Genomic DNA, 14,516 nt, shown 5'->3' with positions numbered 1-14,516 from the left:
ACCTATATTACATTCAACATATTATTAAAAAAATTATATTGTTTTATTATAAACAATGAACATATCAACCACTTTAATAACATTAAAATTAAAAATTATTAGTTTCTAAATAGACACAGAAACACGGTGCATATATACACAAGAAATGACATCACACTTAAGAAGTTACTAATTATAAATATCAAAAATTGTTTTAAATTTTATTTATCTTAGGCTATACCCTATAAGTGCCATGGATTCCCAATCACTGTATTCTTGAGATGTTGTTCAGACTTGTTATCATTTTATTTGTGTATAATGTGTATTGTATATTATAGGTAATTTGACATTAATTTAGATATTTTGGTTCTTGGTTATTCATGTTTACTTAATTTTTTTCAGTTATAGGTTCCAAATACTTACCTTGTAGTAAATATCTATTTCTAATTATATAATTTACATAAACTAATAAACCTACAATCAATGTGTAGACATTAAAATAAAAATTTTTAAAATATATATTCCATTTTATCTTACACTTCGATAATATATTTAAATTTAAATTGTTCTGATAAATGTGGTCTTATATCATCTCTATTTAAAAATAAATATTTATTTATATTTATGTTAGTGCCGAAAAGTTCTATAAAAAAACCAAATGAGTCGACAAATAAAAAAATGTTAGGAACCCTGGTCTATGCAGTCTACACTTTGCACTATTGAGATAAAAAAGAGATAAAAAATATTATCAGGTACTTACATTTTTTAACATAATATAATATTTTTATTTGCATACATAATATATAAATATATATAGAGATGACCTAACTTGACTTATCAAATAAACGATAGACACAAATATTTTTTTGCTAAATCAATAACCTTTAACAACGGTGCATTTCTTTTTTAAATTCAAATTTTAACAAAATTTATCAAAACCTTGTAAATTTGCAAATTACTTTGTAGATAAAAAATTATTTTTATAGCTAAGAATTGAAAATGTAATACTAGATTCTCGTTAACAATTCATACTATAACAAAAAAATCTAAAAAAAATAAATAGTTATCTTTTACAAGCATTTTAAGTTCAAATTTGGACAAAATTACATATTAAATCAAAAATAACAATTTTAGTAATTTGTTTGTAATTTAAAAATTTAACCGTGGGTATTTGAAACTCATAGAGTATATTATTATATTTTATAATTTATATACAGCAACGACATTTTCATATGCAATTTATTCAACAAAAATAAATTTAACCAACTGCAGTTAGTACTAAAGTAAATTATTAATTTAATCGCATTAATAACATAAAATATATTTAGTAATATATATTATATTATAGGCTGACAGACTGTCTTCGTTCAAAATCGTTTTTCGTATTCAATGATTTTATATCACTGAATTCAAACGGTATCCATTACGGTAACTCTCTAGATACCTAATGTACAGCAGACCATTACCCCCTAACTCGTTTTTTTTTCATTTGCGATTTCAAACTGACTATTTTTTAAAAATTCTAAAAAAAGGTTTTTTATGGAAAATTATTATTATGATACATAAGGTGGGCCTGTCACACAGTAATTTCCAGTGCCGAATTGTTTAAACTATCCGCTGCCTACCAACTGTATACTGTAAAAATAATTGACGACTTATAAAAGGTCATATAATTCGTTGTTAAGAGGAACCAAGCCACCAAGGTATATTGTAGAGAATAATAGGTCAGAAAAAAATAATATTGACTTACCCAGACAACAATTATATCCATGTTAAAATTATCAAGGTACATTTACATATTTATCACTTCGTTCCGGAGACCGTTGATTGCGTCACAACTTCCAGACACAGGGGAATAATTTTTTTCTACCTTTTCTGTGTTCCGGTTGCGTCCTATTCTATGGTAAGGTAAGAGTTAAATACACCTCCCGATTCAGTCTTTTATACCTTACCAGTGTTAAAAGTCGGATAGTTATATTCTTTTTCCGGCCTTTTTGTGTTGCAATTGCGGCCGATAGATAGTCATAATAATAATTAGTAATTATTCTGTCAGTGATATTCAAAAAATAATACAAAAACAAATCAAAATCATTCGAAGTATATAAAATATGTTTATCAATTCCAGTGCATACTGGTCACCAAATAACATTTTCGTAAGTTCATCAAGTGAAAACAAAATCGCGTTTAAATAGACCTGCACACCATCTATGGACTAAATTTACTATGTGTATTTAGCTCCTACCTACTATACAATATAAGACGCAATCGAAAGGCTGAAAAGGTATAAAAGGTTGAAACGGGCAATGATGCCCCTTCGTTTATATATCTGCGGCTGTTGATTTTATATAAAATAAATAGTTATAATTTTTTTATAATAATAATTTATGGGAGTAGATACTATATCTGACATCAGCCGTAGATGGTTTCTCTGGGGTTTTCACATAAACCAAATGTGCAGACTGATAAAAGTAATTTTTAGAAAAATAAACACTGAATTGAAATATTGATATGATTAAAATATAATATAAGATATTTATAATACTCAAATTTATCTCCAAGTATAATTTATGCATACAAGAATAAACAGAGGACTGAAATACCCACAACTCACCCACAGCTCAAACTAATGGCAGTAATGCGTGGCCATAAAGTATAGAAACTTGACACTTTGCAAAGGTTATATTATATTACATAATATATGCAAGCAATAAGAAGGAACCATGCTAAACTGCGATCAAATTAAGACGATGTCCCGTCATCGTAGGAAAAATCGGTTTAAGACAGCTATCTGGTCATTGTCTTAACTTGGTCCCATTATACACCCTGTCATAAAGACCAGTTCCATTGTGACAGATATTGACAGCGTGTGGCGTAGTGACCTCAGGAGAACCGATTTCTGTCGGGCCGCGGTGTATTCTCTCACTGGACAGAGTATAAACTTGTTCATCTTTGCATCTAATAACCAATATAACTATTAGTAGGTAATTAGTTTATTAATAAGTAATAACCTATATATTTCTACTGAACAATTGTGTATACTTAGGTGGTAGGTATGACTATTAACTATTATTGCCAATTCATCATGAATATTACACTTAACTTGAAATTATTTTTAGATAAGAAACATTAAACATATAACATAGATTACGTCTGAGAGAGAACCATAGAGTAGAAATATATAATTATAATATTGTGCAATTAAAAAAAAATGTTTAAAAATAAACATTGCACCCACGAGCGTTCGTTTGTTTTTATTTTTTAGTTAAATTCTTAACCTAACGTTTAACTTAATTTAGTGATATTATTTGATAATTTGAGAGTATTTCAAAGTACAAAATTATTCATCCATTGGCGCAACTAGGGATGCTTTAAGTCTATTGCACCTCCTAAAAAATCGTTCAAAAAATTGAAATAAAAAGTTGATATTTTATTGAATTACAATTATAATACAATAGTAATTTGTATCATTATTATTTATAATGTTGATTTTAATTTAATAGAATTAATAAGATAGCCGCTTAGTCCAATAGCCCAAGTTATTTTTAATTGTCTGTATTACAATATCATTGCATAATATTTATAATACTGTTATATTTTAATCAGTAACATACTAACATATTAATCTGGTATTCCCAGAGAGACTGAAAATTTGGTCACGACGACGGCACGAGTACACGACGTATAGGCGTATAGCAGTTAAGCCGGGTTCCCACGACTAGTGACTACTGACTTGCCAAATTCGCCAATAATTGTATATTCGACAAGAGCACGATGAGGGTGTTCACACGACTGGCGTCCTTGACAAGCAGGCCAATACTTGAGCATTTGTACAATTAGCCAAGTACACTATTCCCACAGCTGGCTGTTATTATAGCAAATATTGGTGGTGGTGGTGGTGGTGGCAACAATTTAATAATAATTTAATATTTTCACTTTTTTGGTTTTTGTGAAATTTAAACTAGAAATTAGTGTAGTTATAACCGTTGTGTGCTAAAGACTTTCCCACTAAATAGATAGTTATTTTTAAATTATAATTTAACACAATTTAATCAATAATTGATTGGATCAATGATAAGCGACAACGACAAAGCACTAGTTAGTTGTTTTTGCTTCATGTATTGTTATGTGTGGAGAATATTTTTAAAAAAAGAAAAATGTCAAAAGTCCAAAGGAGATGTAGGATGACGACAAAACATCAAAGTCGTATTCTAAATAGGTATTGGCCAAGTACACCAGTCGTGGGAATGCAGCTTTAGGTCACAGAAGTGGCGAAGCGTCATAGAAGACAATGAGTCAACGTCTCCCTTCTTAGAAATTAGAGCATGGGAGAAATAAATAATAATTTTGTTTTATAAAATATTTAAAAATTGTTATTATTATTTTGTACTATAAAATATATGATGTAAGTACCTATGTTTCAATATTTGTTAAAATCGGTTTTTCATTGGACAGTTATAGAATTATTAAAATAGATTAGATGGCGCGATACGGCCGCGCGTACGAGCTGGCGATGAGAGTCATTCCAAAATAATATATGGTATTATATAAAATAGACCAGCGTTTCCCAAAGTGTGTTCCTCGGAACCTTAGGGTTCCGTGGGACAAAGTCAAGGGTTCCGCCAAATGTATGAGATTATTGAGAAAATTATGTTTATTTAATGTTTGTTATTTAAAAAAATTTTGATTGAAAATTTTTTTTTAAACTAAGTTTAATAATGAAAAGTCATTAACAGTATCATTAAAATATTATTTATAGACTTGAGAGTTTAGACTCTAAACTTTAGAGAGTTGATTTTCCTTTTTTTATTTAGAAAAATTGAAGTTAAGTTGGATTAGACATTAGGATTCCGCGAAACACAAACAATTTTTTAAGGATGCCGTGGTCGTAAAAGTTTGGGAACCGCTGAAATAGACATTGCGACGCAAATATGGGAGCGTGGGTACAGGGAGAATTTTAAAGTGAACGGGGTTTACTATCTAATTTATGAGACGCGTCTCATAATATAGAAAATAGATTTAACGTATAAATTAACGTATGTTTATTTTTTAAACGTGATCTAAGAGTTGCATTTACACAGCATATCATATTACACTTTACTTTGTTTGTTATAATACATTTATTATTTATTAAATTATTATTTTAAGGAATATGTAACGTGTATAAATAAAAAATTTAATATTTAATTTTGTTTTTAGTTTTTTTGATCATTTATTTTGTATCGCATAGATAAAATAAAAAAGGGGGCAGGGAATTCAGACATATTAGTGCAATTTTTTTCAGTATCTCCTCAACCAAAAACCTCATGTTACTGAGTTACAGTACATTTACGTATAGTCTGTGCTGGTGTTAGAAACGTTTGCTTTTATTATTATTGCTAATAAGATATTAGTATACTACATCATTAATTGATAGTTATTAGTCAATCGTTTTTATGTATGTTTCCAATTTTTAATATTAAAAATAAAATAAAATACATCAAAAATAATTTGGATGGGACTGTCGAAACGTATATAGTGATGACTGATGAATCATAATGCTAGGTCCACACCAAATATGATGCTTGTTTTGTTTCTGTTTTTAAAAACAATTTGGTCCATCCTGTGTGAAACCGGAATTATGGTTTTTGTTTTGTTTTAGTGGCTGTGTTTACTTGTTTACATATAGGCAAATAATGACGTTATGTCCCATTGAGTCACAAAAATACCGGAGCTTAAATACTTTCTTGTTCAAATGTCTAGTTGCGCTACTGATACCAGCCATGTGGTAAGCACATAGTAACCGTCGGTTTGATAAGTTAAACCTTGTATTCTGAACTATTGCAACATGAGTAAGTACCTACATGACAATATCACGTGGAGGGATAAAATGGTTGCATATCTACTTCCATAAACTACGTATTTAAAATATAAAATGCAAGATGTAAAAAAGGTGGGAAAGTGGGCAGGTGTCGAGTGCGTCACTGCAATGCATCTATTAAATTTGAACTCTGCAATAATATATCATATACGAACAAAGGCGTATACTGATGGGATGGAGTAAGAGAGGGGGCAACTGTCCCCCTTGGTATTTTCCGAATTAATTAGAAAATATTATTGAAAAGACATTTTTAGAATGATAAAGTAAGAATTATTTCATCAAGGGAAGTATAATATTTTAAACAATTAGCTACCTATAACAAAAATTTATGGATTAATCAAAAATGTTAATCATTACCATTTGCAATGACAATTCACAATATATCACGATAAAAGAATTTAATCTCCTCTCATTATTTTCGAGTAAAAAAAAAACCAAGGTGAAACTTTAATTTCTAAAGATGGATATTTTAGAAATATGTTGCAAGAACAATATTGACTTTGTGTATTGTGAATTTTCCTCCGTCGTGTTGTAATTTATGTTATGTTTTATTGTGCACAACGGTGTGTTCCTTATATTGTAGTAAACTACATAAACTTGCCTTATAATAAATTATGATCTTAAAATTAAAAATCAAACACATACAGAATAATACGAATATACGAATGATACCATAGGCGTGCGCACAGATCGGGCTAAATTTTTCTTCCAAATATAGTTATAAAAAAAACATACAATAAACAATAAATAATATTATGCAAACATTGCGTGCGCAAAGCACGATGATTTTGAGTTATTCAACATTGCGCAAACCACTAGCGATACCGCGGTGATAACGAGTGATTATAGATACGCGGCAATCCGCCGGAAATCGCGCCAATATATTATCAGTGTTTATGTTCGTTTGTTTTTTTAATTGCGGTAATGTGACTTCTTCGTTGGTATTTCAAAATTTTTGAAAATCTTATGTTGAAAAATAATTTTATTTACAATTATTATTTTTTTTTTTTAAGACTGGGTTTATATATAGATATATATACATTCTATAATAAACACGTTCAAGGGAAGGGGGGGGGGGGGAGATGTTAGCCTCTCGTCCACGCCACTGCTGTATATAGTTTATATTTGTTAATTTTTTGAGTAGTGAAGTAAGTTTACAACTTGTTTTAATACAAATAATATGAGAACAGAAAGGAACATAAAATATTTTTTCAGTTTATACCTAACCTGAACGTTTTGAGTACTATAAGCTTTATCATGATATATTTATCTCTTAATTGCAAACTGTAAATAAAGTTTCCTAATCTAAACTAGGTACTTACTTTTCATTTATAATTTTTCAACTACATATTAATAAAATATATTGTATGTAATATTGGGTAACATTTTTTTTTTCTAGAAGATAATAAGCCCAATATATTCAGTATATAAACAGAGTACAAACGGATAAAGGAAGCATTTCTTTCTGAACAACCATCAATCACTTACAGTTCACGTTATTTACTCTATTTTGAACAGTTATACCGCAAAAATAAAAATGTCGTGCAAGTCAATGATTTCAATAGTTATTTTTACATTAGTCAGTTGTACGTGTATTCAATCAGGAAATACTGCACGAATATTAGCTATAGAGACTTTTGCAGGCAAAAGCCATTGGAATTTTATGAGTGCTGTGCTTCGAGCAATGACGGACAATGGACACAACGTTACAGTATTTACACCATTTGTAGACGTTAATCGAGAAAACTATACAGAAATAGATATGTCTAATATATTTCCCATGAAACTTAATATGAGTATAGTGAGGATGAGAAAGATATTCAACAATTGGTTTACACCAATTTCATTTATGATGAAAAATGATGGTAGACAAAGCTGCGAAATATTGCACAATAATGATCAACTAAATGATTTTTTGGAAAACAAATTGCAAACCGATTTTGATGCAATTGTCATTGAACCTGGAATAGTGTCAGGTTGCTTATCTTACCTTGGAGCAAACTCAAATTTACCAGTGATATATACAACCCCAATTCCAATAAATACTTACACAGAACGTATGACCTATGGGGATGTCAGTAACCCAGCAACTGTATCACCAATGTTATTCAATTATGGTGTTCCTAAAACGTTTATTCAACGGTTAACTAATACACTTATTTGGTTACACACCAGTATAATAGTTAGATTTCAAGAATACTTACTTAGACTATACCATTCGAAACCTTATGATGCAGACATAAATAATCCTCCATCATTGGTATTTATGAACACTCATTTCATAAGTGACAAGCCAAGACCAACTCCGTCAAATGTAGTGAATGTCGGTGGCATTCATTTAAAACCACCCCAAAAAATACCTAAGGTAATCATTTTATATCATACCTGTAATACAATCATAAATTATAGTACCTATCTGTATAATCGTTATATTTTGATTAATACTTAATTTTTAATCAAAATAAAATGATTTAATATTTCAATCTTAAATGTACTAGAAATATACATATATTTTTGGTTCAATTAGTTTTTTTTTTTATAAATTTAATATAAATGTATGTAATAGCCTATATTTAAAAATGTGCTCAACTGAATATAAATCATGAGTTATATTTTACTAAAAAATGTAATAAATAATCACAAATTAATAGTATATCGAATTTTTCAAAAATTGTATATAGTGTACATCATTAATAAATTAATAATTGAATATCATATTAATAAAACAATCTTAAATAATGGTACCTATCTGCTGTTTGTATAATAAACAAGTGTATTTTAATTAATACTTAATTTTAAATCAAAATAGAAATAGTAATTCTCAATATTTAAATCTTAAATGTGCGAGAAATATAATTTATAGATTTTTAGATCAATTTGATTTTTATACATTTATTATAATTGTAACCATTTTTTTGAAACTGTATTTTAACAACTAAATACATATGAATTTATATCCTGCCAATAATACAATCTTTTAAATAACTAGAACACAAGACACAATTAAAAAATAAATATAATTTTTGATTATTTGAATTAATGCTCAAAATATAAAACTTATATTTTATTTTTAAAAAAATGTACCTATTATAAATTAATGGGTATATTTGAAATATATATTTTAACATTTTAATAAGAAAAATAAGATTTTTGAGTTTAAAAAGAATTAAAATATTGATAATAATACCTGTATGAGTTTTATCAATAATAATTTAATATTTATGGTGTTTCATAATAATTTCATAAAAAAATACTCTTTATTTTATGTGTAACAATTGTAATGTTTATTTTTATATGCACTAAGTAAATAATTAAAGTGTTTTTACAATAAAAACCTTTGGTTCCAGGATATATTGGATTTTATTGAAGACTCACCACACGGGGTAATTTTATTCACATTTGGTTCAACTACTGCAATGTCTACAATTCCACAATATATTTTAACTGCTTTTAAAGAAGCATTAGCTGAACTTCCTCAAAGAGTTTTATTAAAATACGAGGGTGAAATGGAAGGTAAACCAAAGAATGTCATGACAAGAAAATGGTTACCTCAACGAGAAATTCTCTGTAAGATTTTCCAATAAAACAAATGTTGACAACTAAATTGATAGTTATTTCATTTTTTTTTTTTTATGATTTACAGTGCACAAAAATGTTAAGCTCTTCATCAGTCACGGTGGAATATCTGGATTATATGAAGCTGTAGATGCTGGAGTTCCAGTCTTAGGATTTCCATTATTTGGTGATCAGTATAGGAACATAGATAATTTAGTTGAGGCAGGCATGGGAATATCTATGGAAATATATGCAGTCACTAAAGATAATTTTTTGAAAAATTTATTGGATCTTGTTAACAATAAAAAGTAAATATTTATTAATGGCTTACATTTATTGGTATTTCTAATATTATGTCTTTTTTTTTAGATATGCACACAATGCCAAAATTGCTTCAGAAATATTTAAAGACCGACCAATGTCACCGCAAAAGTCTGTTGCTTACTGGACAGAATATGTTATTCGTCACAAAGGAGCACCACATCTAAAATCACAAGCTCTTAATTTGATGTGGTACCAATACTTTTTATTGGATATAATCGCTGTAATTGTTATATTCATTTTCATTTTTATGTTAATTGTTTTAAAATCCTTTAAATTTATTCACACAATTTATACAAAGATATGTTCTTCATTCTCTAAAGTAAAATCTGATTGATTTTATTTTTATAACCTATAATTTGTAAATTATAAGTAATGTATCAATTTGTTTTAACTTAATGGTTTTGTATTATATGTTATAATTGTAATATTACTTATATGAATAATGTAATATTGTAAATAAAAAAAATGTTTCATATGTAAAAAATTATAGCTATAAGTCTATTTCAGCATTAAATTTATATAGTTAAGACAAGAAATTTGTTACAACTGTTAATTTTTAAATCAACATTAAAAAATAACCATATAAAACCAAATTACTAGGTACCTATTAAACATATTAATTAGTTTAGTCCCAAAAAAAGAATTCTAAAACATCATGTACACATAATTATTGAAATAATGATATTAAATGTTTTAGTGTTAAATATAATATTGAATGAGCATTTAAGAGTCAAGTGATCTAACGATTAATATATTTAATGCAGTGACATGGCATTTTTCACTGGTTTTATTTTTAACCTATTTTTCTATATCGAGCATTATCAAGATAAATTATTTAAATGAATTATCAAGACAAATAAAATAATTTTTCTTTTTTATCCAGACAAATTTAATATATGGATAGACCATTAAAATCATTTTTTTTTATCCTGACATACACTGGTAGATAAGAGGTATATTATCCATTATCTTTACATGGATATAATTTAAATTTTAACTTTAATCTGCACCTAGACAAATCGTATACAATTACCTTTTATCTTTTTCCAGATAAATATTTAGTTATTATTGCGATTACCCTGCTACTTTCACACTTTTTTCATTAATATATCTTAATTTCGTGTAATAAATTTATCGGTCTCAATAATAAATTTCATTAAAATTTTATTTTCTGATTTGCTCTGTACATTGGTTCAATCATGGATCTGTTAAATGTTTTAGTAGAACATATGGATGTTGAAATCCTCTAAATTTTAAACATTAAGGTAATTAAAATGAGTCCAAGTGTGTTATCTTATCTCACTAATAGGTACTAAGTTAGAAAACGGATTTAAATGCTCTAAAAATTAAGAAAAATTACTTAAATAATACGATTTAATGCACTCATAAAGTTATAACATAATATTTTTTTTCAATTATTTTTTTAATTTTGACATTGAAGAAAATTGATATAAATAACTTATCTTATGTTTATCTAATTGCATGTATCATGTATGTATGTATATATCTAAGTGTCTCCACGTGTCGGCAATAATTTCGTTTGACAAACCTTATTTTATCTGGCGTCACATTTATTGATCGGTAAAAACATAATAAATAATATTTTATTCTTTTAGAATACATTTATCAAAATTTTAAATCAAATTGTATCCATTCTTATATAAAAATTTCTTAAAAACATAAAAGTACACTAAAAATGTCAACAAATTCTTTAAAAAGTAAAAAAGTTTTAAAAATGCAAAATAGAAATTTCATTTTTTAATTGCTTGATGTATGAAATGAACTTTTTCTGTTTGGAAAACAATGTTTTCGGACATTTAGAAAAAATGCAATTTGCATTCAAATTTGTTCCGTTTCCGTATACATAACACAACAATACATGTTCAATCCTTCCGATTTTGTATTAAATATATAACTATATTAGAGTGAATTAAAAAGCTACTATAAAACTTAAAGTCAATAACATTATCTGCGTCTTCTCGCATCTCGCTAGTGGTTTATTACGATCTTTTAATTTATAAACGAATTGTGTGTACCTACGCATGTAAAATGTTAACATTAAGTATTTATTGAAGGTGATTTATTTTAAAGATAAAAAATTACTCACGTCAAGTACTTTTTTATGGTGGACTCAAATGTATACCACCAACTTGAATGACAATTAGTTTTGGTGGTATCCATAGGTCTTGGAGAGTCGGAAGTAAAATGTGCGTCGCTAAATATTATGGAGGGTATAACAGGTTCAATCAAATCAAAAGACTCTTTACCGACTATTCTTGCCAACCAATGAAAATCATAACACACGCTACAAGCATAATTGTATTAATAGTTTAGTTTTAGTAGTTATTATACCCTAAAATGTATGTAGTATACCTAATATTATATGCCTAGTAATTGAATAATATATACTTTAATTATGAATATAATAATCACTAGGTAGTCTTCTAATATTGAAGATAACCCTGATATGATGTAGGGGAAGATGGGGGAATGATGGCCATCTTAACTGGAGTGCATGTATCTCTGATAGTAAGAATCCAAATTTTTTTTTTCAATAAAGCAATTGACCGACATCACTCATACCTAAAATGGGGTATACAGTTACAGTTACACATCAGTATAATATGTAAAAGTATAGGACAAAATATAAATTTCTAAAAAGCATAATACAAATGATGATCAAACAAATATATTATCAGTACACAAATGTTTATTAATACTAAGTATTACAAAAGTGTATAAGCAATGTTAGTTTGTTGCATTTATAAAAATTATTATTAGGTGTTATAATAAACAAATTCAAGGCTGGCATTACCCCCATTGTATTATTTAGAGGTAGGTAAATATAAACATAAATATAGAAAAAAATTATAAATTTTTACCTTGAGATGATTTTCAATTTGGAAAAATATTGCATCGAAAATGATGATAAAATTTACAAAATCTTTTGGTGGGAAAAATTAAGTTTATCATATTTCTGGTATTAAGTTTTGATAACAACATATCAAATAACGTGAAAATCTAAATTTTAACTATTATATTATTTCATAAGATATGTCGCTGGCCCACCATTCCCCCATTTTCATTTTTTTCCTAGTAGTATTTTTAAAATCTTTACATTTACCCAACAAATAACAATTATCCAAGTTTTATTTTTGAACCCACCACTATTTGCCATCCTATAAGACATCCTATAATCTATAGACATCGACTACAGAATAACACGCAAGAACCCAACACTAGTTTATTCAGCAACATCGGCATTATCAAACGAGAAACTCTTTTTGTACACTCGGTATAGTATAGTATAGATAAAATTAGAAGTACACTAATAACATACCTACACAGTTCACGGTCCACTTGGTATCCAAAACCAATAGTTCATCTAAAATGTAGACGTCAAGTTTTCGTTGTACTGCGTTATCCTAAATTTTATAATTTAATCACATCCTGATAATTTCATCAGTTTTATTGTACACATATAAGATAAATAAAATAAAATATATTTTGTTTTATCGTGTTGGCCACTCATTCACTCGTTACTATTTACTAATCAAAAAATTTAAAATTATTTGTAATATAATATAGGTAATCTACAATCTACAAGCCTATGTTTGGATAAGCAAATCATAGATGTGTAACCTAACCTTTGCCATAGATTATAAAAATAATTGACCCAAAATAAACTTATAGATTATTTGATTTATAGTTGAATTTATTTTTAAATAAAATTGAAACAATATGTGTATTACCTACCGATGTGTCGACCTATTTATAAGTAAAGTAGTTATTAGCCAATATTAAGTAGTACACAGGGTTCGGAATTTATTTTAAGCACTATAAATTTAAAAAAAAGCACTTTTAATGTAAAATACGTTTAATTTATTATTTTTAATGTTAAAAAATTGCATAACATTGATACAAATAATAATAGTACTTACCTATGAATTCTTATAAGTTCTCAATCACTTAATACCTACCTCTGGCAAATAATTTATTGATAGGTAAATGTATTGATTAATATAAAAAATAAAATAAAAACAAAAGTAATTCAACTTCATTCAGCCATTTCCAGTTTGAAGCAATCCCCTTTGAGATTTTATCGATTATATAACCATAAATACATTTGCACATAAGAATTATAATCTATCTATAATTAAAAAAAAAAAAAATGGTGTGAAAGTATATTCATTTCTGCTATACCTACATTAGCGTAAGGGTCACCAGCAATGAATGTTTTTAATTTGAATTCAGCATATAAAATCATTGTTTTACTTACAAATTACTAATACTGTATGAATTTGTAACTCAAAATAGTTTTGCACATTTTCATGATTTTAACGAATTTTGTAAAAATTCTAATTTCAGACTCTCATAAATTATGTTGTGAATTGACGCTTAACTTTTCTTTTTTTTTAAACGTTAGTACCAACAAAATGTCTAGATTTACTATATTACGAAAAAATATACTGAAATAGAAAACCTAATCATTTTTCCTGTCTCAAATGGTGATGATAGAGACAGAAACAAAAAAACATACTTCATTGTAACATAAATAAATTCATCGCTCTGCTCAGACTCTAACAGTATTCGTTTTCAAATCTTAAGTCCTTACAAGGGCGTCCGCAGGAATTTGTCAAGAAAAATCTGGTTGGTGATAAATTATTGTTTGGGACATGTTTTTATTTCATATAGGTACCTAGGGAATGTCAAAACTAATAATGAATTATTTGTAGATAGTTAGTTAAAACTTAATCTTACAGCGTTAATTATAATTAATTTACATGTATATTTTTTAATT

At 27.4% G+C, this 14,516-nt stretch overlaps 1 protein-coding gene and 1 long non-coding RNA gene across 2 annotated transcripts; one reads left to right on the top strand and one right to left on the bottom strand.

The window, feature by feature from the left end:
- Positions 1-7,033: 7,033 nt before the first annotated feature.
- On the top strand, positions 7,034-10,106 carry LOC111037388 (UDP-glucuronosyltransferase 2B17-like). Its single transcript, XM_022319931.1, has 5 exons — positions 7,034-7,150; positions 7,236-8,201; positions 9,184-9,403; positions 9,480-9,699; positions 9,761-10,106. Exons 2-5 carry the CDS (start codon positions 7,374-7,376, stop codon positions 10,047-10,049), a joined length of 1,557 nt encoding a protein of 518 aa, XP_022175623.1. The 5' UTR covers positions 7,034-7,150; positions 7,236-7,373; the 3' UTR covers positions 10,050-10,106.
- A 1,326-nt stretch (positions 10,107-11,432) lies between these two features.
- LOC111037394 lies at positions 11,433-12,292 on the bottom strand. The gene is made up of 3 exons (XR_002604872.1): positions 12,089-12,292; positions 11,823-12,020; positions 11,433-11,751 (listed from the first exon to the last, which is right to left on the bottom strand). It is a non-coding gene; the product is annotated as an uncharacterized LOC111037394 (long non-coding RNA).
- Positions 12,293-14,516: the final 2,224 nt, after the last annotated feature.

The sequence above is a fragment of the Myzus persicae genome, unplaced genomic scaffold, assembly GCF_001856785.1.
Source record: "Myzus persicae strain clone G006 unplaced genomic scaffold, MPER_G0061.0, whole genome shotgun sequence".
NCBI lineage: Eukaryota > Metazoa > Arthropoda > Insecta > Hemiptera > Aphididae > Myzus > Myzus persicae.
Note: the sequence above shows the minus strand (reverse complement) of the source record. Positions and strands in the feature narration are given on the sequence as shown.